This window comes from Acipenser ruthenus, chromosome 4 (genome assembly GCF_902713425.1).
Source record: "Acipenser ruthenus chromosome 4, fAciRut3.2 maternal haplotype, whole genome shotgun sequence".
NCBI lineage: Eukaryota > Metazoa > Chordata > Actinopteri > Acipenseriformes > Acipenseridae > Acipenser > Acipenser ruthenus.
In genome coordinates this window covers 100376886-100403408 of record NC_081192.1, presented here as the reverse complement: position 1 = coordinate 100403408, position 26523 = coordinate 100376886, and the positions used below count along the sequence as shown (strand labels likewise).

Below are 26523 nucleotides of genomic sequence, written 5' to 3'. Positions count from 1 at the left end.
GTTTGGCTTAATTTTGTTGGTTAAAGTTTATGGATACAAATGACCTGGTTTTGCACGTGAGACATGTGATTGCTTTTGTTTCAGTGTAGACAGGCAAAGTTCATAATTCATTATTAATGTGACAAGGCGTTGTCAGCAACAACCATTCCAACCTGGGAAGTGCAGTTCTGCATTCTCGTTCTTCAAGAACTGGGTAACTCAAACAGAGTGCCTGTTAACTGCAGAATAAGCAGAAACAAATGCTGCTCTAGATTTTAAAGGTGCTCCAGTATTGTTTGCATTTGATCAGGTCAAGGAACAGAAAAATGTGTTTTTACGCTGAGTATATTATACTGCTGTATTTGCACTGTCAAATTGTTATTGTTTTAGAAAATTGCGTCAAAAACACCAACAAAGCTTTTGAATGGCTGTATTTAGAAGAGATTGGAGTAATTATGCAGAAGGTCTGATTATTTAGTAATTGCATTCACATTTAAATAAGGTAAGTACACAAGGCCTTAATTTGTCAAAGTGGTCTATGATGTGGTTACAGATTATATAAACAGCTTTCTATTTCATTGCTGTGTCACAGATGAAAAGATACAGCCACTGATGTCTAGTCACCAGCAAATCCTAATCGGGGAGGACGGAGCTTGCAGATGCAGGCTTGTGGTATGGCAATGTTCCCCTGCACACCCATTTCTTTAAAATAAGGTTTTAAGCCACGCCAGGCAGAATATGTAGCAGGCAGAACATTTGCTGTTTTGTATGCCGACAGCATGAAAGGGTTACAACCACCCACAGTTGAGTGGGCCATCATTGTATTTAAATACTAGAAAAGTGAAGGTAAAAAAAGTCACCCTTTTTCCTGCATATGACATGATATAAGAGTGTTTGCCGTTATACTTTCTTTAGGTCTGCATTGATGTAATATCTTAAAAGACTTGGGCATTTAATCAAGTTTAGATACATTGCAGGCAAACATTACTTATTAACTGCAACAAGGTTGTTAGGAAACTTCTGAGTATTTAAGAAAATTAAGTTTATTAAACACAGATGGAACTTAAAGAAGGATAATGTCCATAGTGACCATAGTAAATGCTTAATCTGTAGGTAATCAAAATAAAGTACTGGAGTATTGCTGTGTCCGGTTTAGTCTCCACAAGCCATAGCGGTTCCAATACCACCATCTAGTTATTATATATTTCTACATCATTCCATTCTGCATTTTATATAATATAGCATGTTTTTGTCATTTTAGTTTTGGCTTTTATTTCTTGTAGTAATAACAGTATACTCACTGAGCTGCCATAAAGACTGAGAAACACAGCAATATGGTGGCTCTGCCAGGAACACTGAGGGCTGAAAAGTGGGGGGAACCCTGTGTTGAGCTGCCCTCACTCTCCTCTCCAATGGAAAATGCTGGCAGTGCAGTTTTGAACTGTAGCTGAATTACTGTTAACTGTGTTATGAGTGAATTACAATTGTAATTAAATGTACTAAAAAGTTCCAGGTCACATGCATGTCACAGTAGCCTTTTATTATTTAAACTGGGGATAATAATAAAATTGAGAAGTTAAGGACTGGTCTGACATGCAGTACGCCAGAGTCATTTGAGGCAGAATGGCTGTAAGAGTAACCATACAACTGAACACTGCTGTATCACCATGAAGGACTGAGGTAGTGTTGTAGTGGAGAGCTGGACTCTGTAAACAAGTGCCAGAAATAGACAAGCTGCATATGCATAACCTGTACAGCTCTGATACAAACACGTGTTGATGTCCGCAGGAGATGACTACATAGCAGCTTGTTATAGAACAGTAACAGGCTTGCTGCACAAGCCTAACTGTAAGATGCAAACACTATAAGAAGGGTGCTTTTCTGTTCAGGCCACTTGCCAATTAGTGGGTTCCAGTAGGTGCGTGATCATGTCTGCCATTTAATGTGATTTTATAAAGAATCACCACTGATATTAGTGCCGTACTCTAACAAGCACATTGGCCTAAGCACTGTGTTGAAGATTCATAACAAAATTAGCCTATATTCATCAAATTCCACTATTTGACTAGTTGGCAAGCAGCCATCGCCAACCACAAGGTGTAATGATTTATTAAATCTTAATACTCTATTATTTTATTAGTATTTATTTATTAACAGATGCCCTTATCCATGGCGACTTACAGTTACAAAATATCACATTACAGGTAAGAACAGTTATAAAGTACAGTAAAATCAGTAGAAAATAAGATCAACTTCAAATAAGAGCAAAATAAAGAATACAGTAAATAATTACATGTTCAAATAAGAGCAATTACAAAAAACATGACTACGGACACCCAAGAGTAAAATCAAGTACAAGATACAGGAAATAGTTATAATAAGAGCAGTAGTAGATACGGCAAAGTATGGAGCAGTTCAGTGCAAGTACAAGATGATGCAAGTACGGTACAGTTCGGTGCCATATAGTCCAGTTGTGAGGTTTACAGATGCTGTCTGAACAGGTGAGTCTTGAGGCGTCTAGATCACTTGGGCGACTGTCTTATGAGAACTGTGAGACAGACTGCCCACTGTAAGTACTGTAAGGAAATGTCCTTCATTAAAAAGCTTGGCTATTGTAGATCTCTTTTTCATAGCTTTGGTTGAGTGAGGAGATTTGGCCTATCAGCTGCATAAGCCCTTTGAAATTTAGCAAGCAAAAGCCTGCTGGGCAATTAACTGTATGACACTGTTAAACACTGAAATAAATACCTGTGAATAAAGACCAGCCATCGTCCTTGGAAATTTGAAAAAAATGTATTGAGTCAAAGCCGCAGCATTGATGCTACTTGCTTTGTTAACGCTGCACAATACAGTGAAGGAGCGAGTGAAACGAATTTAAATCCTTTCAAATTAAAATGTTTTCTTCTTCATATTGTTTGAAAGCTTCCATTTCAAATGCTTCTGATAATACAGTAATTCATTTAACTGTCGCTGGCCTGATTTATAGAGAGACACGGTTCATGGTGGCTGGGCTACAGGGTTCCTGCATTCTCACATAAAACCCCTGTTCTTGTATTTGTGTGGTCAAAATCCATACTTTTATTATTATAAATCGATAACTCCCCCCTGCAAGCAGTTCACATGCAGACACTGTCTAAAGGAACAAAAAGAACAGTTACTGTCACTGATAACCCCTGTGCAGTGCCACACCCAGCCCATTCAGACGGTTGCCATGCTGAGGCGCTAGGGAGGCTGCACTTTAGTTGATCCCTGGAGCCTGGCAGAGGAAAAGCACTGAGGCTCATGCAGCTATAGATAAACCAATACATTATATGAACACAAAATAATATGAAAATGATTTCAAATAATATAAATGCCTGTAGCCTGCGTCCACTCCACAGCCACAGATTGTTTTCTAGTTCACTTCCTGGAATGCAGGATCTTAGCAATCTGGCCTGACACCCCAATTGAAAGGGTTGGCGGTGGAATATGATATCTCACCTCCCTGATAGTCCACATCGAGCTGGATTGATACAGTATGCAGACTGTCTAAGTTAACTCATTTAGACTGTGTACAATACTATTTTGTGCTACCAGTAAGTGCACAAAGCAAATACAATACCTAGGTGTATTTATTTTTGCATTACAGGGGATGCAGTATCTACTTGTATTGTAATATATTGGTTATAAAGCTATAACCACTGGTAAGTTGGGGAGCTACAGTGAATTTATCATGCCAAGGAAATTAATCCTGGATAATTAATGCAGAGAAAGTAACATTTATTTAGATTTTCTAAAATTAGATATCCAAGATTCCAGATAAAAGGTAATATGGTTTAGTGTTGAGCAATGAGAATAAATGACCTAATACCTGATTTCTAAATACAGCACTGTTCTTGCTGAATCTCTGTTCCCTTTGTGCTGTCGTTCTCCCTGTTGTCACAGAATGTTGGCAAATGCATGAGGCAAACAACATTGTCAGCTCTTACAATAAAAACAGAGATTGATCCTGTTCCCGCTGCTAATTTTAATGACAGAAGATGTATACCCACTCGATCGCTCCTTGGTTATAAATAGAGGCCTATTTAGCGTTCTCAAGGAGATCATGGTAAAGGAAGAGCCTTGCACCAATTAATTTGTCATGACGAGTCTCTTAAAAAGGTCACCGCTATTTGTGAATCAAACAAACAATAAGTATAGATTTCCTTCTGCTGCTTGCTCCTTTATGCTTGATATAAATCCAGATTTTGAGTTAGCTGGGTCTGCTTGAATCCAATCTGTAAAAGGAAACAATCCAACAATAGGATTTATCTGCTACCCTGGTGCTCAGTTGATTTTAGACCCATAACAGAAGGGAAAAATACCAGGCAATGAGGTACTGTAACTTTAAGATTGCCAAGTACCTCATTAGAAATACTTTGGTAGGTTCAGTGGGGTTAGCATTCCTAATGAGGTTAGTACTGATTACATTATTTATGAAGCTGTAACTTATTCATGTCCTGTGCATGCTATCGGTCGCATCTAAAAGTGTGTGGCTGACTGGAGATGGTAATAATGAAGTTAAAGGAGTAAACTGTTACCTTTAAAACATCTGGCTGGTGTTTGCTGGCTATCAAATCTGATTTTAATGCACTTCTGTTTACATGCTTCATATACAATGTCCAGCAGGACTGCATAGTAGATCACAAAGCTGCTGGCTCTGACTGGCAGAGCTGCATGTTCGATCTCCCAGCAGGATGAGAATGAATCAGCCCAAGATGAAAGTACAAGACAAGCACTTTGAGACTGGCTTGCGGTCTTTCCAAAGCGGGTAGCAGAACAATCCTGATTGGACACAGTAGAAAAGAGCCTCTGGTGTCTGGATTGGAGCACTCCCACTGTTCAGTACATAAGAGCCATGTTGGTACAATATAAGGTGAAATTTGCTTAGAATTAGCTGCTTCTGCTTGGTCCCCCCGCTGTATTGCAGGAGAGTATAGAGGTACAGTATGCACCTGTTCCACTAAAGTATATCTAAAATCAGTAGGGCTGCAATGAAGGGTACATTTGGACCTTCGAAGGTTCGGAACACATTACCAAAGGAAGGTTCAAACTTTCGATGGTACTCATTTGCATAATTTACTGGTGATGTCACCATAGCTACTTGTTTATATTTGATTGAAAATCCTATTATTTTACAGGTAGTCCATATAAATGGAATAAAACATTCACATGTAGTTTAAAAATATGTTTCATAGAACAGTAATCATGTTTTTATAATTTAAATAAAAAACATGTTATTTATTTACACGGAATTGAGCCTGCTTGTGATCTATACAGTAAGCTTGCATTGCACCAGCACCAACTGCAGCGGACAAAGCTTTATTTATCAGTCACATTTTACTACTACTAAAAATAGTAATAATACTGTAATGGACCTCGTTGATTGCTCCATTAGAACTGTGAATAGACGCAACAGTTTAATTAACGCAATGCAGTTTGTTGGCAGGTGCCGGCGATTGCAGTTTGACTGCCCAGAATTTAAAGAGAGAACCGGCGCTTAACACGATGCGTCTGGCCCGGAGATAGACTGCTCTGAGTGAGCACCGGGATTCCACTAGTCTGTAAGAGGACTGACTTTGACTCTGAAATCAGGGAAGTGTTCTTTTAAACTGTTATACTATTGTATTGTATTTTCTACCTTGTAATCTAGGTGTTTTATCGGTCTTAACCACACTTAAACTCTAAATTGATACAGTTAGTTGATTTGACTACTTGTGGTTCATTGAGCCACTTTGTTGTGGTTTCTGTATTGTTACTTACTATGATTTATGATTTTATTGACATTTAAGTTCACTAATGATTTATTGTTTGAGTAGTTTTCTTACCCTGCAAAGGTCTGTAGTGGATGTGTCTGCCCCTTCTCTTACCCATTGCACAAGAATTATTAACTTAACTTAATTATTATAGTCTATTGGTGTGGTTCTAATTGTGTATTAATAAACCGTTTGCCCTGAGTTACTGTTCCCAGTGTCTTTGTGACGTGACTTCACACACTCTCCTCCTTTATACTAAAAATATATCAATAACTGTTGGACTTCCGGTTAAACAAAGGTGGTGGCAGCGGCACGCTATCGTATAATTAATCCAGTTGCCGTGAACAAGAGGATTCATTACAATACTAATAATAATATGAACTTACACTTGTCAAGTGACCCCAGAGATTGGTTATGCCTCCATGATACAAGTCGCTTGCACAGTTTGCATTCAACCTTTTTTTTTTTTTTTGTCTGGGCATTTAACAAACCAAAAAAAAAAACAGCAGAGGGGTTTCAAGACATTTCTTTCAACACTTTGCTGTCGAGATGGCGAATGAAGAAATTAAAGGTTTGGCTCTGGATAACACGAGCTGGAGTGGGGAGGGGCGGACGGTGCTCAGTTTTTGAAATTAAAATGATTTGTGAAAAATAAATAAATAAAAATCAGCATGCAGTTCAGCCCAGTAGCCCATTATGTTTCTAAGCATAGATATGCCATTTAATTGAATAATGACACATAAAACCGTGCATTATTCAGTTATCAGTATTTGATTAATTGAAGAAACCCTTAAACTTGCTAAACCGGAGTGTGAAGGAAATTTATTGTGTAACAGTGAAAGGCAATGCATTCCATGTTGTAATTGTTTTCTTACTTTGTCTGCATATGGCATTGCTTTTAATTAAGCTTTTTGGGAACAGGCATGAACTAATAATGTTCTGGCATACTTAAAAATAAAAGCGAATGGCAGCTTAACTGCTATGGCTTGTTCAATTTCAGAACTTTCAGATACCAAAATACCACAGAACAATTTGCAAATAATAATAATATATCATTAAACTAAATGCTGGTATTTTAGCTCTGTCTGATCAGAATTGCTGAAGCTATGGTTCTGTAGGAAACCTATACATATTATAATTAGGACTTCTAGTTTTCGGTTTTTATTTTCCATCTCTCACCCTCCCTTTAAACCTTAATTAATAGTTGTTAAGCCTTAACTGAATACCAGAGTGTTTAAATTAGCAACGCACTACTAGAAACTAACACAGTGGAAATTAATAAACTGAAATCAGCGATTAGAGCCAGAACGAAATGCAGGTTCAAATAGAATGAGGTGAGATCAATGCATGTCGTTTGTGAACTCAAATCAAGATATGAGGGTAAAAAGAAACAACTTCCTTTGGTAATTAGTGTTTGATTAAGAAAGCGAATATGTTTAAAGGGACATCACGTGATCAAAAATAAAACCAGAAAACTAGCAGCCCTAATTATTATTTATTTTATCATTATTTATTTCTTAGCAGACAACCTTATCCAGGGCGACTTACAATTGTTACAAGATATCACATTATTTTTACATACAATTACATTATTTTTTACACATTTCTTTTACATACAATTACCCATTTATATAGTTGGGTTTTTACTGGAGCAATCTCGGTAAAGTACCTTGCTCAAGGGTACAGCAGCAGTGTCCCCCACCTGGGATTGAACCCACGACCCTCCGGTCAAGAGCCCGAACCACTACTCCACACTGCTGCCCTATGCACATGTATAATAGGTTTATAATAAATATATATGTAATCAAAAATGTTTACCAAATACAAGTACACAGCGCTTTCTTATGGAATGTTGTTTTTTAATTATTATTTGTGTAACGCTGTCTGGGGTTGTTGGTTTGTTTTTCTTTGTTTGTTTTTTTGGCCCAATGAGGCAGGCTACAAACTTTGTGGAAACCCACTTAAGCAAGCTGTACGATATCAGTAATTCACGCAAGGCCAAATTGGAACTCAAACACAAACATTTAAATGTACCCTGCCTATGTTAATATTAATTAGGTTATTTGCATTTGGCTAAAAGAAAACTGCTTGGAAACACACACCACCTGAAAGTACTACCAAAATAGAGTGAGAAAAAGGTGAGACTTGTTTTTCTTTTTCCATGGAAATTGCCCCAGTGAATTCACTGCCTCAGCCCATAGAGACTAAACACTAGCCCATATCTTTGGGAAACAAGCAGGCCTCAATAGGCAATCAAGTGGATAAATAGCAATGGTAATCATGCCCTTTGTTTCGCAACCACATTTATCAGTAAAGCTGTAGTGTGGGCCAGAACAAGAGCTGCATAATATTACTTTCAGAATGGATTTTGGAAGTTTCTAACTTGTACTGTAACGACTGTCCGCAATACAGCAGGCCTCAAAGCAGTCTAGCACCGTTGTTACCACAAACCTCTTAATTTGAAGTCAGTGTTTTGCTTTGCTACATGTATTGCATTTATTGCTGAGCATGATTTTTTGCAGTATGCATTAAATGAGAACCTTTATGTGATTTTTTTTTTTTTAGTTGCTCCTGTGGCCTATGTGTTAAAATGACAGGCCTGACTCAGCTGCACATTGGTTCCCCAGCTTGTATCTTAATTGATGTAAACCAGGGGTGCCCAATCCTGGTCCTGGAGGGCCGGTGTCCCTCCTGGTTTTTGTGCCAACTGTACACTAAATTGCTTAATTGGACCAATTAAGCTTCTAATAAGTGCTTGATTGGTCCAATTAAGTAATTTAGGGCACAGTTGCAACAAAAGCCAGGAGGACACCGGCCCTCCAGGACCAGGATTGGGCACCCCTGATGTAAACACATTGTATGGTGCATGTGAGGGTTGTTTAGATGTTGTAATTCTTTACATTTAGGGCCATAACAAAACTGCAACTGGTACATATATAAACACTTAGAGTAGGTATAGATGGCTAAATGGGAAATATAGACATTTTGATAAGTGATTCTCCAGATGCTGGTATATGTATACAGATGTGTGACATACAGATGAACGACTGTTCTGTACTGTACAGACACCCCTATATCTTCAGAATATCATATTCTCAATAACTTAAACTACATAATGTTAACAAGTTTCATGACAATGGGACAAGCGATTCTCCATATACTGTATGTGCTAATATGGAAGTGTGACATGAACACAGTATAAATCATTTTATTTATGGGTTTAATAAAGCAGATATTGACTCGAGTTTTCACATTATCCACTACAATCACACAGTCAATATTTGTTGCAAAAGTACATTTTGAAAACCATGTTGTACAGCATTTTTCTTTTTGTTCAAGCTTGGGGCTTTTGGTTTCTTTCGCTTCCTTGTCGGTTGTGACGGGAATAAAAGCTGTCCGCTATTACCAGTCTTACATTTTCTAGTAAATGGAGCACTTTTGTTTTGCTATGAATGACAACATGCCCCCCCGGATTCTCTGAATTGAAGAGTCTGTGAGGATGGTTTGCACAAGGTCTGAATGATGCAATAAAAAGAGCGACGGATTTACAAGCACAGTGGGCTGGCTGGTGGCTAACCGCAGTCCTTTGCAGTATGAGAGCCTGGCCCCCCTCCTTCATAATGAGGCTGGAACTGTAAAATAGGACCTCTGACACAGGATGGTCTCTTATCTAAAGTGAGGGAGGATCCTACGTTTCTTTTTGTGGACACCACAGAATTAACTCACTTGACCACAGTATTTAATATCCTACTGCTTCATTGGCCTGTCTTGTCATAGACCGGACAGTCCTGGTTGTAGTACTTTACTGTATTGCCCACAGGCATTTGAAAAGCAGGACATTTCGTAATCTGCTGAACTGTTTTGACATAGTCTGGTGTCAGCACTTGACAAATCGACCTGTTACTGTATTGCAACCTATTTTTGTTCCTAGACAGGTTTTAACACACATATTTTGCCTATACAGGAGGACAAGGCACACAGCAGTGCTTATTTTAACAGCTCTTAAAAATTATCTTTACCATTGGACGTTGTGTTATCTTTTTAAGGTGTACTGTACTGTGATCGAGTAATTTACTCTGCAGTTTTGACACTGTGAGTAAAATGTATTTTGGGTGAGTAAAATGCAACATTACCTTGAAATCATGAGTATTTTCAATAAGTACTGTACATACTTTAATGCTAACTTATTGGGTATGCATTAAGTACAGCCTTACATTTTAACTGTAATGTTACTATGAACTACTGTACAAATACTTGATCTTACAATAAAAAAACTTCCCTTCCCTTATTTTCCACCTGACAACAATCTAACCATGTTTTTTTTGCAGACATTTAGTCCTGCCTTAATAATATTATAGTCTGGGAAGCTGCTACTCTCGATGTATCGACTTCTGTTATTTTGTTTTTTTATTTTTTTTATCTGTACCGATACTGAGAATAAAGAAATGATAACATTGTATTCCTATTGATCGTCTTGCTATAGCAATATAAAGCACCCGTCCCTCTTCAAACATAGAATATTGTATTTCTTATATAGATTTACCTTCCAATTCAGTTGACAGATAGGTAAATGGGTAGATTAGGTCGAGGGGGACTAAGGATCAAGACTCCAGTCGCTTATTCAACAGCCACAAACACGAATTACAAGTTTCTGTCAATTGCCAGGCAGGCATCAATTAGCTGACATTGAGAACCAACGAAGTACATGAAGCTTGATAACATGCAAACTTAAGCTGTGCCCCAACATTGCTCTGCGTATTCTTTGCGCATTGAATTTCAGTATCATGTGTAATTCCTATTTTTTCAATGCGTGAAACACCCAGTACGCAGCTTATCTGGAGCGCTGACTGTATTATACGTATCCACATGTTGTCAAGCCCTGGGTGGGCCATTCTCTTTGCTTTTGTAATGGTCCTAGTTCCCTGCACATGTAAAGTATGAAGCTGCTTTTTCATGTTCACCTGATTTAAGGGCCTGTAACACTGACAACCCCAGGCCTGTGGCATTAAAGCACTGCAGTAATTGGAACTGTTAGAATAACATAAGAAAGCAGTGGAGAAAAGTCATTCTTAGCACCTAAAACAGAGCTGACAGCTTTCCATGTGGTAAAAGTTAATTCTGGCTCCCAAGCAGCTGGCAGGCCTCAGTCGACCCCTCCTGCTGGAATACCTTTTCAGCTTTTCCAAGGTTTGAATGTGTTGTAAGGCAATCAAGACGCACTGCAGAACTGATGAAGGTAAACTGTTCTTTATAATACGGTAAAAAAAAGAACATTTTGCACCCAGCTGCTAATGTATTTCTGAAAAGTTCAGTAGTTGCTTGGGAAACTGCATTTAAAGGAAACATTATTCTGATTACAGTACAGTAGACTTAATATGTATAAAACTAGGTCAACCATGTTCAGCCAAATTGAAGCTTGGCTGTAATGTACCCTGGAGCATATAGGCTGTTGTTTACTAATAAATTAATAATAAATTGCCTACTACTATTACCCACTGTATCACCCAGGTTATATTTGTATGAAATTACAGTAGATGGTATTGTATCCCGTAAGAATGACCTGGTTTCCATGTGCTGATTAGGTTATTTTAACAGTAGCATGTGCTGTGCAGTACAGTGTACAGACAGAGTACCATATCATTGCTGTTTGCTTCTATGTTCTGCTCTGACGGTTGTTTCTGTACCTAAAACACAGACGTTTTTAGGTTATTAAAGTAAGAGATGGATTGACCAACCTGTGTAGGATGACATGGTTTACTTTAATATAAATGCTGGCTTTTGATCCTAATTATAAACAAAGGAGCTACTAAAGTATAAGGATGTATACATTTAGCCCAAAATAGAATACCATTTGTAATGCAAAAATATATAGAGTGGTACACTGCTATGCATGTTTTATTTCAGTATATAAGACTTGCATAAATTATGCTGCTGTAGCAAAAGGCGTTGCTGGAAAATGTAATCGTGCTGGAATAGCAAGGTATTTATTTGGTGACAGCAAAATGGAAGTTGTCTCCTTTTAGGAATGATATACAGAGACTTGCAAGTCTAAACAGCAGAGGGCCTTTGGTTGTAAATGCAAGGCAAATGGAAAATTCCAATGAGCGATTGGTCCCCACAAATGTAGTTGCAGTGCTGTGTGTTCACAATAATGTTATTATAACTAGCACAAGCAGGGTAAAGGGTAGGTAATGGCAATCCCGGAGTTATTTATAAAAATAAAAAAGGTAAAACATCACAACAGTTTGGAATGTTTTGTTTTCTAAAGTCAAGGTCCTTCGTGATCCCTCCCTCCTCAGTGAGGATTTGTGTTGCTACCTGGCTGTACCCATTCCATTATGAAGATATTTAGCAGCCCAGGAATCGATCAGCATCATGTGTACTGCCAGCTCTACAAAGCTGACATTAATAATGTCTTTTAACAGCTGGTTGCTATTGTTTAACTCAAAACAGATGTGTGTGTTTTTTTTTTAATAGATGGGTTGTCTTCTTGTTGCAGCACCAATTTGATCAAAACAGCCATAATACACTTCAGCTCAACTGCTTGTCTGTGCCAGGCTGGTTTGTGCAAGTGAAATGCAGGTTGTTAAAATCCTGAACGCCCAGTGCTGCACAGTATACTGTAGACTGGTCTGGGAGAATATACAGTTACTGGAATGAGTTAAATAAGTACTGTGTGCATCGCCAGCAGGGATTAACACGTCTCGATTTGTAGAGGAAGTCATTTATATTTGTGAGGATGGTTTAGAATATTTCTCAAACATTATTAATAGAAAAACAGCAGTTCAAATACTGTGTGTGGCCTATTTCATTACCTTTTCCTCCAGCTGAACGAGTGTACAGTACTTGCTTGTAGCCATGAATGGTAAATAGCACCCAGTTGCTAGGAAAAGCACACATGTTCAGGTACTAAAGGTAAAGAACAGTTCCTTCAGAATCAGTTTCCCATACCTTGCCCAATAGTATATTGTATTTTGCCTGCAGAGATCCATCATATCGCCAATGCATGCTCTGACAAATTGGTTAAAGATGTAATAAATTAATAAAGATTTCATTTCAAGTGACTACACATCCAATAAAGTCATCCCTTTCAAAACTGTAGTGATCACAGTCAAAACTGACCTCATTATCCATACAACAATAATTGCTGTTTACTTTAACAGCGCAATGTATTACCCTGGCACATTAATGCCATGCATATGGACAGTATACAGTAGTGGGGGGTGGCTGTGGTGTGGCAGCTTGCTTTAAAAGATGCACTTAATGGACAGACGATGGCAGTATTGAGCAGACACAGTCTAGTGGGGTGTTGAACTTGAAGCCAGCTTTTCAACAGTTTCATTTTTTTTTTTTTTTTTTTTTAATTCAAAGAAGCTCCAGATCCTTAGTGATTCCATTATCAGAATGCACTTCTACTTTTAAAGCACAGTTTAAAGCCTTCCAATGCAACAGAGGAAGTGTCAGAGCGCATTACCCACCAGCGCTGCTTGACAATTCAAAGAGTTCATAGATTTCCAGATAGTTTAGTGAACAGCTGAGGGATGGTTTAAGAAGAGAGTTTTTTTTTTCCTTTTCTTTTTCTTTTTTCCTTTTCACTCCTGATGTGCACTAACAAGGTTGTTCTTAAAAGGATAATAAATGTCGAATGAATAATTTACAGAATGTGTTTTTTATTTATTTAGCATTAAGCTGAAGGCTTTTGTCAACCCTTTCAGGATTGTCACTCTAGTTATGCAAATCATTAGCTGCTCTGTCTAATCTCGACTCGGAGAGTGACATAGCATTCTGTCTAGTGAAGAAAAGGAGAAGGATGGACCCTGATGAGCTGCAGTCTGCTGACAGCCTCACACAGGCCTTCCAAATAGCAATGTTTCATTAGTACACAAATACACATTGTAGTTTCAATAGAGCCTCCCCTCTAAGTACACAAAGGGGCCTGTATGTTCTGTATGTATGCCACGCAGAGGATCAAAATCTGGCTATATACTGTATATCGAGGTGTCTGTCCATGACAGCCATAGTCCCCACCATGCGTGTAAATATAAGATAAGAGCAATCAGTATCATAGGAAGTATGACCTGCATCCACAGTATATCACAGGGACTACATCCACAGTTTGAACACTGTTGTTGTTGGATTGGGAAGCATGGCTTCAGATTTATGCCAGGTGGTGGCAGATGAAGATTTTTGACTGAAGTACAGACGCGAAGGTTATTCATTGATTAATTGTTTAAATGATGGTGTTATTTAACGTAAACTATTATGAACTTGTTCTACTCTTTAATCTTGATGTAGCTTAATGGATGAATGTCATCATTTGATAGAGGTGCACCATCTTGTTTTCCATCAGTACAATTTTTCATAATCTAAGGGAAACAACGTTTTAAGGGTGTAGTCATTTATCTGCATGCAAGCACGGCCCCTGTAAGGCTGTGATACATGATCAAGACAAACAGAAACATTGCAGGACAGCCTTCACAATGCCTTTTCCCGGTGATAAGCCCTGCTTCGGTGCCAGAACAATGAGTTCTCTTTCAGTGACACAGCTACCTGGAAGTGACCCGAGTGATTGCTGTGACCTCAGCATGACATCACCTCGGTGGCGGCTACAGGAGATTCTTGACTAGAATCAGCAGCTGTCCCAAAAATAAATAGTGCCTTATTCTTTGTTATTCAAACAGGGGCTTTCTGTAACGCACATTACTCCTAGGAAGGCAGATTGTTATTATTGTTATTATTAGTATTATTATTATTATGATTATTAGTAGTAGTAGTAGTAGTAGTAGTAGTCGTAGTAGTAGTAGTATTATTATATTCCACAACAATGGCTGCTGTGACATTTTGAAGTAGAACTGGTCATAAATAAACCCAGTAGATCTGCACATGTTATGGCTGTTATCAACTGAGATTTACTCAAATTAAAACTGATCAAGGCAAGCTGTATTGCCAATGAATGCTTTCCTTTCCTGTTCTGTGTATGTTATTAATCTTTAGCAGCACATGCTGAAGCAGCTGCTTGTAAGCTTTTGTATTTATTACTGTAGGTCGATCTGGTAAAATGCCAGTTTGTACCTTTATTTCTTAGGTGCCCACTTGTACTGACTTGACATATTATGCTTTTTTTTATTTGATTTAAAAGGCTAACATTAAGATAATGGAATTGATAGAATGCACTAGAAGGTCCTCTTGATACAACTGAGTTTAGGTTACTCTGAAGTGGTTAATATTGTCACTAACCTAATGTTTGCGGTCAGCATTCACAAAACTTTAACTTTACAGAACTCTGTTGTTCAGTATCTTGTTTTTAATAAAAATACAGTTTGAATGCATGAAAGATTATCTACGAATTTCAATGGTTGCTAATCGTGCAGTACTATATATTATGCAATACAATGGTCTGTTAGTCCTTCATCAGTAAAAAAGTAAGTCATTTTGAACTTCTTGAATATCAATTAAAAAATAGACTTTGTATATAAAAATGTTTACAGTACTTTTTATTATTATTATTATTATTATTATTATTATTATTATTATTTATTTCTTAGCAGACGCCCTTATCCAGGGCGACTTATTGACACAAACTAGCTTCCATTAAATTAATTTAGTGGGAAAAAAATGAGCTGCTGCTTTGATCATAATTCCTTTTATCTTTTACACAAAATAGGAGTATCTGGAGTCCACATGAATACTACAATTAGAAAACAGTGCTTCTGAGACCAAAGGCAAGCCCCCTTTTAAGGTCCTACTCGTTGGTTTTCCATTGAATCTATTTAAAGCTACCGTAAAATTGAAAACACAGATGGGGTCCAGAAATATGAAGGTTTCAAATCGAATTAGATGTATACTATGAGGCAGACTATTATATACAGCTAAGGCCAAATGTTTTGCTTCACCCTACAGAATTAACAAATTTTGCTTCATAAAGTCGAATGAAACCTGCTGAATACGTTAACATATTGAATTGCATACCGCTTTGTAGTTTTCTATGTACCATACTTACCAAAAAACTTAACAAAATAATTTCATGTTAGATTTCAAGATCTAACATGAAATACTGTACTACTATTATGGCTTCCAGTAGACTTTCGCAATATTATTTTGTAGTTTTCTTTGATTTGCATGATGTTAAATAAAATATCTAAATTATGTTCATATAGTATTTTTTTTTTTTTTTATTATGTCTTGATCCTAAAATTCTAAGTGATGCAAAACTTTTGGTCATAGTTATACAGTAATTGTCAATATTCACAGTGCTACAACTGAGGGAAGCCTCAAAATGCCTAGCACTCCATCCTTACGTCACACTGAGTTTTGCATATAACTAAAAATAGCTTATCCAATTACCTTTTACTTTTTTATTTTGTGGGTCCAATTTTGGATTAGTTGATTATTTCACAATGGTGCCACTAGCTGCAGAATGGTCCTCATTATTTAGCATTATTATTTAGTCATTGAGAGTATCTTTCTGTCTGGTGACCCGTTCATCTGTATGTCACACTTATATTTCTGCATATCTCCGTTGATATATGCCATAGGCCTCACCTTTTTCATCGCTATGATACTGCAGCTCTAATCTTGAATTTACAGCCATGGCCAGGGATGATATACTTCAAATAGTCAACATTTAAACCATTTATTAAGAGAATAATGTCATTACCATCAAAATTAAACAAAATACAAGCTTGTTGTTAAGTGTTCGGTTTGCTGCATGTACTGTATGTCCCATTCTCTAATAATCTCGAGTGATTTTTGCAGTGACGAGAGTAAGGTGGAGCTCCATGAAGCCTGGATCCTAGATAATCAAGAAACACATACTCGTATCGCAAAATATACCAAACAGATTGTAAAATGTATGGATTGTATGCAATGCAATTCTTAATTTTACATGCATCTGGGGGTTTCCTTTGACTTTAATATTAATATATAATAGTAGATAATTAGTTCCAGTGTGTTTGGGGGCATTATCAAGCTGGAACTCTCGTGGACCAGCTGGATGTCTTTCACTGGGTAGGGCTTTGCTGGATCAGTACACTGGTGCCACTCCTATTCGTATATGAAGCACCTGGTCAGGAGGCTGCCTGGCACACACAGGAGTGTCAGAGAGTGTTGAGTTACATGATGGATGGACATTTCTCCATTAAGGATTTTATTATGGGAGCACTGACAATAATGTTCAGGTTACAGGATATGGTTTTTCCACACAGCACCACAGCACCTCTTTATTTTCCTGCACTCTTCTGTTTCTGTGTTTCCTTTTAAAACGTTATTGCAGAATACCTCCCCCTTTCCACAGCTGAATAAAAAAACAGCTTTCTAGATGTGCTGATAATTGTCTTCCTGCCTGATTCACTGGTCCAAGAAAAAACAGAATTGTATTCTAAATCCCTTTCAAGTTGTTCTGTCCTCTCTCAGTAGATGGTAAAGCTTCACAAAAAAAAAAAAAAAAAAAAAATGCCTGTACTATTAAAAGAATATACATATTTTTTTGCCCGAGTGAATTAATGTGCAGCCTGAGTTATGAAGTCGATCCCTTATTCCATTCTGTGTGTTAGTTTAGTATGCTGATGCCTTCTTATCACTGTAGTGGATGCGTGTCATTGCAGGGAAGCTGGTGTAACTGATGTTGAATGTTCAGGGCTGACACAAAGTCATTTGTTTTGGGATATATTCACACATGCTGTGCCTCGTGATGTAGAGTGTTGGATATTGGTAGTGGCACACACTGATGCAATAAATTGCCAATTGGGTATTGTTTTTTGTTTCCTATGACTTTTCCTGTGCCATCTACTTTGGCTCATAAAGTTTTTATAAAAAATAAATAATGCATTTTCTTCTGTCATAACTGGTTACCCAGATATGTACATGTGCACCACATAACTCTTAACAAGGTAGTGGAAACTGTAGCACAGATTTGTAGATATCCTGTTCTTACAGTAACATTTTTGGTGTAATGTTAATACAAATAAAGGTGCACAGAAAGTACTGTAATAACAAGCAACATGGGACATGCTAAACTAAAAGCAAGCAGGAACATTATTCTCGGTTTGTAATTGTTTATACTGTATTCCTAAGGTCAGTATTGTGATGCAGTGAAAAAGCAATACATAATTAAACAGATTGCATCCATGTACTGCTATCCCTTGTGCAATATGCACCACTTCATAGGGCGGAAACCAGGGCTGCTAGAGGAAGGGAGTGTTTTGGCAATTTAGGATTGGAGGCTCAGCCTCTAGAACAGGGGAGAGAGAAAAAGACGGGCCCGGACTCCAACCGAGATAACCTTATATAAGAACCTGTGGAGTTTGTGGACTCTAGGTCGCGCAAGTGAGACTCACTATCCCCCCAGAGAGGACCAACACAGACACGTGGCACATGAAAAACTGAGGAGGAGGAGGAGGAGGAGGAGGAGGAAAAAGCTAACGCAAGAGAAAGAGCAGAGCTGTGACTGGCTTTAAATAGGCACGTGGAAATAGGAAGAGACAAAGCTTCCGCTCCCCGAACCCCACTAAAGTTAACATTCAATACAAAATGGATATCATTAAGCCTAGTTATGGTTTTAATGCTATGCATAATGCATTCCTAAAGCCAGATTTGTGGTAAATACCTGAAATTAAAGTGCAATAGCAAAACTCTTGGGTCATATTATTTCAGAGAAGCCCCTTGCTGGAGGCCATGGTTTTCGCTCCAATTAGCTGAGCCAATATGACTTTTGGCAAACCTTGTGCTTCTGCTAATCTCTCTGCTGTACTTGTATCATTATCATGAAATGCAGGTGCAGAATAAGAAATGTCTGCATTATGACAGAAAACGATCCCAACACTTCGCCATGGGAAACAACGCGTTTATGATTGTCTACATCTGTTGCAATGATGTATAGAAGCTGACTGACAAACAAGCAGGGATACAACACCTGCCTCTGAGACCAGTCCCTGTACAGCAGATGTTAACATCTTTGTTAAAGCAGATGACTTCCTTGTCTGAAAGCCTAACAATGAAAAAGACACAGTTTGAAAAGCACTAGGTTTTTGGGTAGAAGTTAATACATTGTCTGTAGAGAGATGTCATCTTGTGCAGTTTGTGCTCTAACTTTGCGAAATGATATCTCCTGCAAGGTTACAGGGCAGCAATGTGGAGTAGTGGTTAGGGCTCTGGACTCTTGACCGTAGGGTTGTGGGTTCAATCCCAGGTGGGGGACACTGCTGCTGTACCCTTGAGCAAGGTACCTTACCTAGATTGCTCCAGTAAAAACCCAGCTATATAAATGGGTAAATAATGTGACATATGTATAATGTGAAATAATGTGATATCTTGTAACAATTGTAAGTCGCCCTGGATAAGGGCGTCTGCTAAGAAATAAATAATAATAATAATAATAATAATTACAAATGATCTTAAGAAAAGCTACAAATCCACATGACAAGTATTTAGGAAAGAGTAATGGGAAAAAAAGAACAAAAAAACTAGGGGTTCCAGCGTGCATTCTTTTTCTTTCCACAGCTATTTCCTGTTGAGCCTATCAGCTCAGATGTCAATTCTTAGCTTTTTCTTTTTTTCCAGTTGTCCATAGGGTTGTATTACCTTATTTGCCTTTGCTAAGAGAGGGCCTCTGTGGCTCATTTGCTCAGCAGTTATCCTAATTATGTACTCCTGTAGGTATTAGGTGCTGGAAAACCATGGAAACCTGCTTCCACATGTCTCAACATTGTTGCCTTTAGCATTTTAAAAATGGATATGTATTGAACCATTCTCTAATAGTCTGGTCTGGTTTTTAAAGCCAGGAGAATAAAGTGAAATCCAGATAACTGGGGACTGTGGATTTGTATTTATTTTTTAACACAAAATTGATTGTAACAAACACTGCATGGAGGTAAAATACATTGTGGTGGGGAATTGGAGAACTGATTTATACAGGGCATCATTTGGTGTGTTTTTAGAAAATGGCGGTATATAAATACAGTACTGCTGCATTAAGTCACCCTTGACTATATTTAATGTTAGTACAAATAAGTATGTATTAAAGGTAACTTTCATATTGTAAACTTCCTGCCTATAGGCAATTTTATGCTTCACTGAATTCCAGGATCTACATTTAAAACAAACAAACACAAAAATCCTATAGAAACAGCATGATTTAGATATCATGCTGAGATGGATAATAACATGATAATACAGGGCAGTTCTAGTTGTGTTTTGAGCTACATTCACATGTTCTCCCTCAGTTAGAGATTTATTCTCACAGTTTTTTTTTTAATTAAGTTTCTACCTGTATAGTGATTATGGGGAACAATGGTTTTATCCTGAACAAAATATGGCAGAAGTGCATTAAACAGCTCTTTAAAACAAAAGATACACTTGATGTTAACTGCAGCATTCTGACTTAGAATAGGAATCTCCTTTTTACACACATGATGCAATTCTATCAGTTGTATTAAAAAGGTAATACATGATTCAGTTAAAGTGATCATATCAAAATGTAACCTCCATAGTGTTGTAAGATTCATTTTGCATAATTAACAAGTTCTACCATATCGGTGAGGCCTACCTGCCGCAAGGCTACCTGAGCTAGAATTTTCACATTTCAAAACCGGGGGAAAAAAAGCACTAAATACATCTATAAATAAGACTGGCTTGTTTTCTGGAAAGATGGGTAGCAGTCTGGTGGTCCAGATTATTGCAGGTCTGTGTAGTGACACTTCTTGTATTGATCAGTGACAATATCCTTTCCATAATGTTAGTAATAATCACGTGCAAATTATTTATTTTGTGCCAGAAGTTGTATATAATATTTAAATGCCTACAAAAGTACACTAGGTATTTTAAGAAAATGTTCAAATAAGTATCGTACAGGATTGAAGTTAAGTCACATTATTGATGTTGTTTTTACAGGTGAGCTTAGACCATTATCATCCATCATGGCATGTCCGACGAAGAGCCTCCAGTTTAGGACCATTGCTCCTAAAGTGCCTTCCTCTGTCGTTGGGCCAGCTGTCCTGTCATGTCAGCCCTCCCTGCCCGATGCTCAAGCGACCAGCCCGAAGTCCATTATCATGCCAGCTCAGAAATACGCTCTGATGCAGGTTGCCAGCCAAGAGGGGACCTTTTCCCTTGTAGCCTTGTCTCCACCTGTGACGCCTCAGTCACCCCAGCAGATCCAGAGAAACATGACCTTCCCGAAAAACATGAAATTGCCAATCCCCAGGTACCAGTCCGTGAGAAACAAGCCCACTCCGGAGAAGGCTGCAGCAGCTCAGACAGCTCACATGTTCACACCTGCCAAACATGTGACACAAGCTGTTCAGATACATTCTGTCTCCCCTGCTGAGACTTCTTCTAAAGTAGAAGGATCCGAGCGAGTTATATTAATCGACCCCAGCTCCAATGAAATCACTGTCACCACATTGCTTACTGGGAGCACTGTCTTGGGTTCTTCTGTAGAAAAGCCAGCAGACACTGATAAGGCAGATATAGACCCAACCATCTGCAGTGTTTCGCAACACCTCCACGCTGGAGCAAATGCTGCTGAACCAAACAGCAGCACTTATCTGAAAGACTCTGAGGATGAAGCCGAGAAGTTAAAACAACACCTATCAAAGCCTTCTAACTCATCCAATACCATAACTGTTCTCTCGCCAGCGATTTTTGGCAAGGCTGTCCAGATTATTCCATCTGCTTCTAAAGTGAAAGTGCCCATCTTGCCCTACTCCAAAGTAAAAAACACCTTGTACCCGGTGACTAAATTGAACTCAAAATCGCCAGAGAAGATGACGTCTACCTTAAAGTCTAATCTACGCAAAACAGCAGAACATGTCCCAAAGCCTCTGGAAGCTTCTGATGGATGTTATCTAGCTTCCTCCCCATCACAGGGCACCTCACAGCAGGTAAATACAAAGTGTCTTGCTAGCAGCTTTGGAAAAGTGCTTGCAGATACATTTCAAAAGCCGACCACCAGTACCAGTAGAAAAAGGGGAAGGAAAAGAAAGACCATTGAGGATGTACTCGCTTCGGAGGCTAAGAAGAAGAGATCGTTCTCTTTCATTAAGAGACGATATCCAGACAAACCATTGCCAGAAAGCAGCGGATCCAAGGAGAAGGCACTAGATATTTCCAAGAAGTATCGCAGTATCAGGCCTAAACCTGTTGTGCTGGCAGAAGCTGTTCCTCATGTGACGGGTCTCAATCAACTCCCTGAGTGTTTGGAACACGAGTTTTTTACAAACCATAGATTTGCAGGTAGAGTTTTAGACTGTCAGCACTTGGACAACATTACTGACAAGTACGAATCTATGAAAACTAGTAATGTATACCTTGGGAGTAAGCAGTTGCACAGGTGCTCCACCTGCAACCGTTGCTTTCAGTTTAAACACCACCTCCAAAGCCATATGAACAGTCACACTAACAGCCGTCCTTACGTTTGCCCCCTGTGTCGTAAGACGTACGCTCATTCGGGCAGCCTGAGCACGCACATGAAGCTTCATCACAGCGAAGGCCGTCACAAAAAAAACATGCGCTGTGAGTTCTGTAATAAAGTTTTTGGCTACATCGGAGTCTACTTCAGACACCTGAAGGAAGTCCATAAGGTGATTCTTAGTTTAGAGCCGTCTGTTCAGCAAAATCAAGTTGAAGTTGACGCAGCAAATGGGGGGTGAGTGACTTTTTTTTTTTTTTTTTTTAAAGTGTGTTACTTAAATATTAAGATCATGTCACCTTACAGTCTACCTTCCAGCTGTTCTGTACTGATAGAGGCTTTCTTTGTCCTCTTCACACATCAGGGTCCTGTGGCATGCATTTCATATTGTAAAAATAATAATAATAATCGTAAGGAACATATTGGAAACTAAAACCACAGGAGAAATAACTACCTTATCACTTGTCTCCCTTTCATTTTAATGAAAATCTGTTGGTTCTGAGCTGTAAGGTAAAACAGATCCAGCTTTATTTCTTTATTTTTGGTATCTGTTCATTATGGTCTGATCTCAACTAGGCTATTGGAGTGTAACTGAGTAACAGAAACTTTTAATTCCATAGCATATAAAAACAATGCACAGAATGCAAGAAAAGGGGAATAGTCATAACGTTGCTAATGTTAATAAGAGAATGGATTTTAAAACTTTTGTTAGCACATCTTTAATGATCTGTCTTCCAGGAGTAATTCCACAGATTCCAGTGACGACCCAATTCAGAGTCAAGAGGAACAGGCGGAGCTGCAGATCAAGTGTGGCCGCTGCCAGACCATCACGCCCACCTTTGCGGATATGAAGCTGCACCTACTGTATGTTCATGGGGAGGAGATCCAGGTGAGGCTCAAGGACGGGGTCCTCCAGGGAGGCAGAGAGGCTGAAAGCGAGCTGGTCAAGCATGCGGCCCACTATTGGAAACAGCTGAATGAGAAGAGGAACCTTGTCAAGTGCGGAAGCTGCAAGGAGGAATTCTACTCCTTCTCAAAACTGAAGAAGCACATATACTCCCATCACCAGGGCGAGCCTGTAATGAAAGTGGATAGTGCAGCATCTGAAAACACACGCAGGGCCCACACTCAGAACACCAGCCCTGAGCTGCTTGACAAGAGCATTACACTGAGGGCAGAGCTGGGTTTCAACTGCATCTTGTGCACAGGGGTCTTGGCCAGTAAGGAGGAGCTGTTTGATCACTGGCAGTCTTGTCACAACTGCGAGGACCCTGCTGTGCTGTGGACGGTGGTGAGCGCTTTTATGGAGCGAGAGGAAGTCAAACCTTCCAGTGAAAACCCTGAAAAGTAGTCCACATATCACCCCACACACCCCTGGGGGCTAGAACAACTCTTTCAGAAGGGGCTACAGAGAATCTAAGGGGCATTTATTCTTGGAGAAAACAATAGATTTGATATAATCCTACTGAACATATTTGAAATTATCTTCCCAAGACACTAGTGCCAAAAGTGCCTTATGGAATGCTTAATGTAATGTAAACCTAGCCTATCTAAGATAAGGAGGCAAAAGATTGTAGTTAAATAATAAAGTTAAATCAGATTTCTTATTGAAAAAAAGTGTAACTGTTCTTTGCCTTGGTCATCTAAAAATTCTGGTAAAGTACAAGCATCTAAGAAGTATATGAGTTTTAAACATGTGTAGTAATGAATATATATCCCTATTAAATTTGTTAATTTAATTTAGTTTTGTTGGTTTGTTGCTCAATGGTACAATGGTGTTTAAAGAGAAAGGTGTGCCAGGATGATTTTCTGAAAGTTAGCATTCAAGCTGAACTATACTATATGAATTATATATATACAGTATATATAATTACAGTCAACCTTGGTTAACTCGACACCCCGTGGGGATGCAGTTCAGTGTTGACTTATCCATGGTGTCGAGTTAATCACGGGTGCATATGAGCCATGGCATTAACATGCATACAAGTAACAGAGCTCACACGTTTACAGTATTACAGTATTTACACGTTTATTTTTTTGTTAAATGTCCTCATGAAAACAGTTGAAAGAACTGCAGTGAATTAATCAATTACAGTATACAACACTGTACAAACTCGGTACAACTCATATAGTTTGATTTGAAATAAGAATTCATAAAGTAACTACAGCGTTATTTTTAGGAAAACAATCCAACCACAAACTGTTGACTACTTTTAGGTATTGGCTTGTACTGTCTAATTTGACAACTTAAATAGCAAAAGTTATCAAATGTACATTATACAGAATTAACCTGGTGAACAAAAACAATAATAAACTACTTAGTTTCACACAGAAATCAAAATTGTCGATTGTTTCACCTGAAAAAACATGCACTTTGAAAGTTCAGCTTGTTATCCCGAATAACCTGAGCTTTAAAGCCAATTGAACGAGAACGACTTTTTCGCTTCTCACTTATTGGAACTGATACTGTAACCAGCTGCACTTGGAAGTTGCGAATGAATGAACGATCCGTTTCCAGTCAGAGGTCAGTCACGTGATACGACAGTGTTGAGTTATCCAGTAGTGTTTTTTAATAGTTTTTATCCCTTCGGTACCGGTAATAAGTGTGAAGTTACGAGTAAAGCGTGGTGTCAAATTAAAAAAAAAATAGAGAGGCAGGATGCATATATTTTTATATGGAAAAAATCCGGGACCAAGACTGTCTGTGTCGAGTTATCCACCAGTCGAGTTAACCGGGGTTGTGTGTGTGTGTGTGTGTGTGTGTCTATAATATAGATAGATAGATAGATAGATAGATAGATAGATAGAATATCAAATATGTTGGGCTTTGTGGAAAACTATTTTTCCTTTTGTCCTCCCAGATGAGAATATAGTCCTTTGGCTTCATCTGCAGATGGTCTCCTTTTTAAACTGGTTTCTTTTCACTTGCTCATTAGGTCTGCATTGGATACATGCAGAAAAAGTGGCTTAAATTGAAGGAACATTAGAAAGCAATAACTGGAAACTTCTTAGAAATTCAGAGTACAAAAACTGCATACAAATTAGCAAACAAAGAACAAATGGGAATTGAAGTACCTGACTATTTGAAATTGGTGTTGTCATTTGTATTATTTAGTAACTAATTAATGTTTAGACATCAGTTGTACATAACCTTTCCTTTGTGATGGCAAAAAATGGCACGAAGAAGGATGAGTAAATCTCTTATAATTAACAAAACAAAATGAACATGCTCCTCAATATAATACATTTAAGATTAAACCCAGTTTGGTCAACATAATTATTTGGAAAGTCATAGCAAATCTACTGAGATACAGTAAACATGTCAATTTTTAAAATGTGTTTATTAGTAAGTAACTACAAATGAGGTTAAATAATGCCTGCATCTTACATTTAGTACTTCTGTTTTAATCTGTCACTCCAGTCAAGTGTTCAGTATGGCACAGTTTATAACATACAGACAGACAGTACTGTACAGTGCAGTTGATAGTGTTGTAGGGATCAATCTCACTGTTTTATATGTTCTGTTATCCAGTAAGACAATAAGCTTTATATCTGTGTAAATGGCATTGCTGGATAATCTGTGGCTCGTTTAGTCTGTAAACCTCAGTTTTGTGATAAGAAAGCACCTGCATAGTGAGACAGGAAGAGCGTAGATGCAAAGTGTTCTCCAGAAACAAACTCTCCTTTTTAACATGTTTTTTGTGACTTTGAATCTAATGGTAACATCCCTTGGTAGCTAAATAATATCTATATATAATGAGTGGAGCTACCACTTCCACATACTACCGGATGTTCATTTTAATCCCACTCCTCAAGGATTCAAGAATTATGGGATGCACGTGTGTCCCAAATCCCCCTGTCATATACTGTGCTTTCTATTTTACACGTTTTACCAAAAGGTGACCCAAGTTCTAGCCTATGGGGTTGCCTGTGCAAATGTGGATACTGTAGATAAATAGTACAGGGATGGGACACTTAATTAAAAACAGCATGTGTGTGTGTGGTATGACTAATTAAATTGTCACATCAATGGAATCTCTAATATGTATTCTGTGTAATAAATAAAAGTAGCATCTTTGTGTCAGATTTAGACACAGCAACTTTGATAGAGGGCTGATAGTACAGACTCTGATGGCTTTGCAGCCATAACTGTATAAATTACTGATGTTTTTCTGAGGAAAAAAACAATCTGGAGAACATTTCCACTTCAGGCATTCATAGGCTATTGACTATGCTGTAGCCTGATTTAATATTACATGTTTTTATAATAGCAGTGGCATATTACATGCACATCAATAAAGGTGGCAGTTGAATCCCAGCATTAATAATTTCCATCTTATTTTTGCTTCTCTTTTAAGTTCTTCA

At 38.2% G+C, this 26523-nt stretch overlaps 1 protein-coding gene across 2 annotated transcripts in view; it reads left to right on the top strand.

Annotated features, from left to right (window-relative positions):
* LOC117399681 (zinc finger protein 438-like) overlaps positions 1-23775 on the top strand; it is a 43850-nt gene extending 20075 nt beyond the window's left edge. For both annotated transcript variants that reach the window (XM_033999005.3, XM_033999004.3), the window contains exons 3-4: positions 20640-22395; positions 22897-23775. In XM_033999005.3, the coding sequence (XP_033854896.2) occupies positions 20666-22395; positions 22897-23509 (2343 nt within the window). In that variant the 5' untranslated portion in view covers positions 20640-20665 and the 3' untranslated portion in view covers positions 23510-23775. The remainder of the gene's footprint in view (positions 1-20639; positions 22396-22896) is intronic.
* Positions 23776-26523: the final 2748 nt, after the last annotated feature.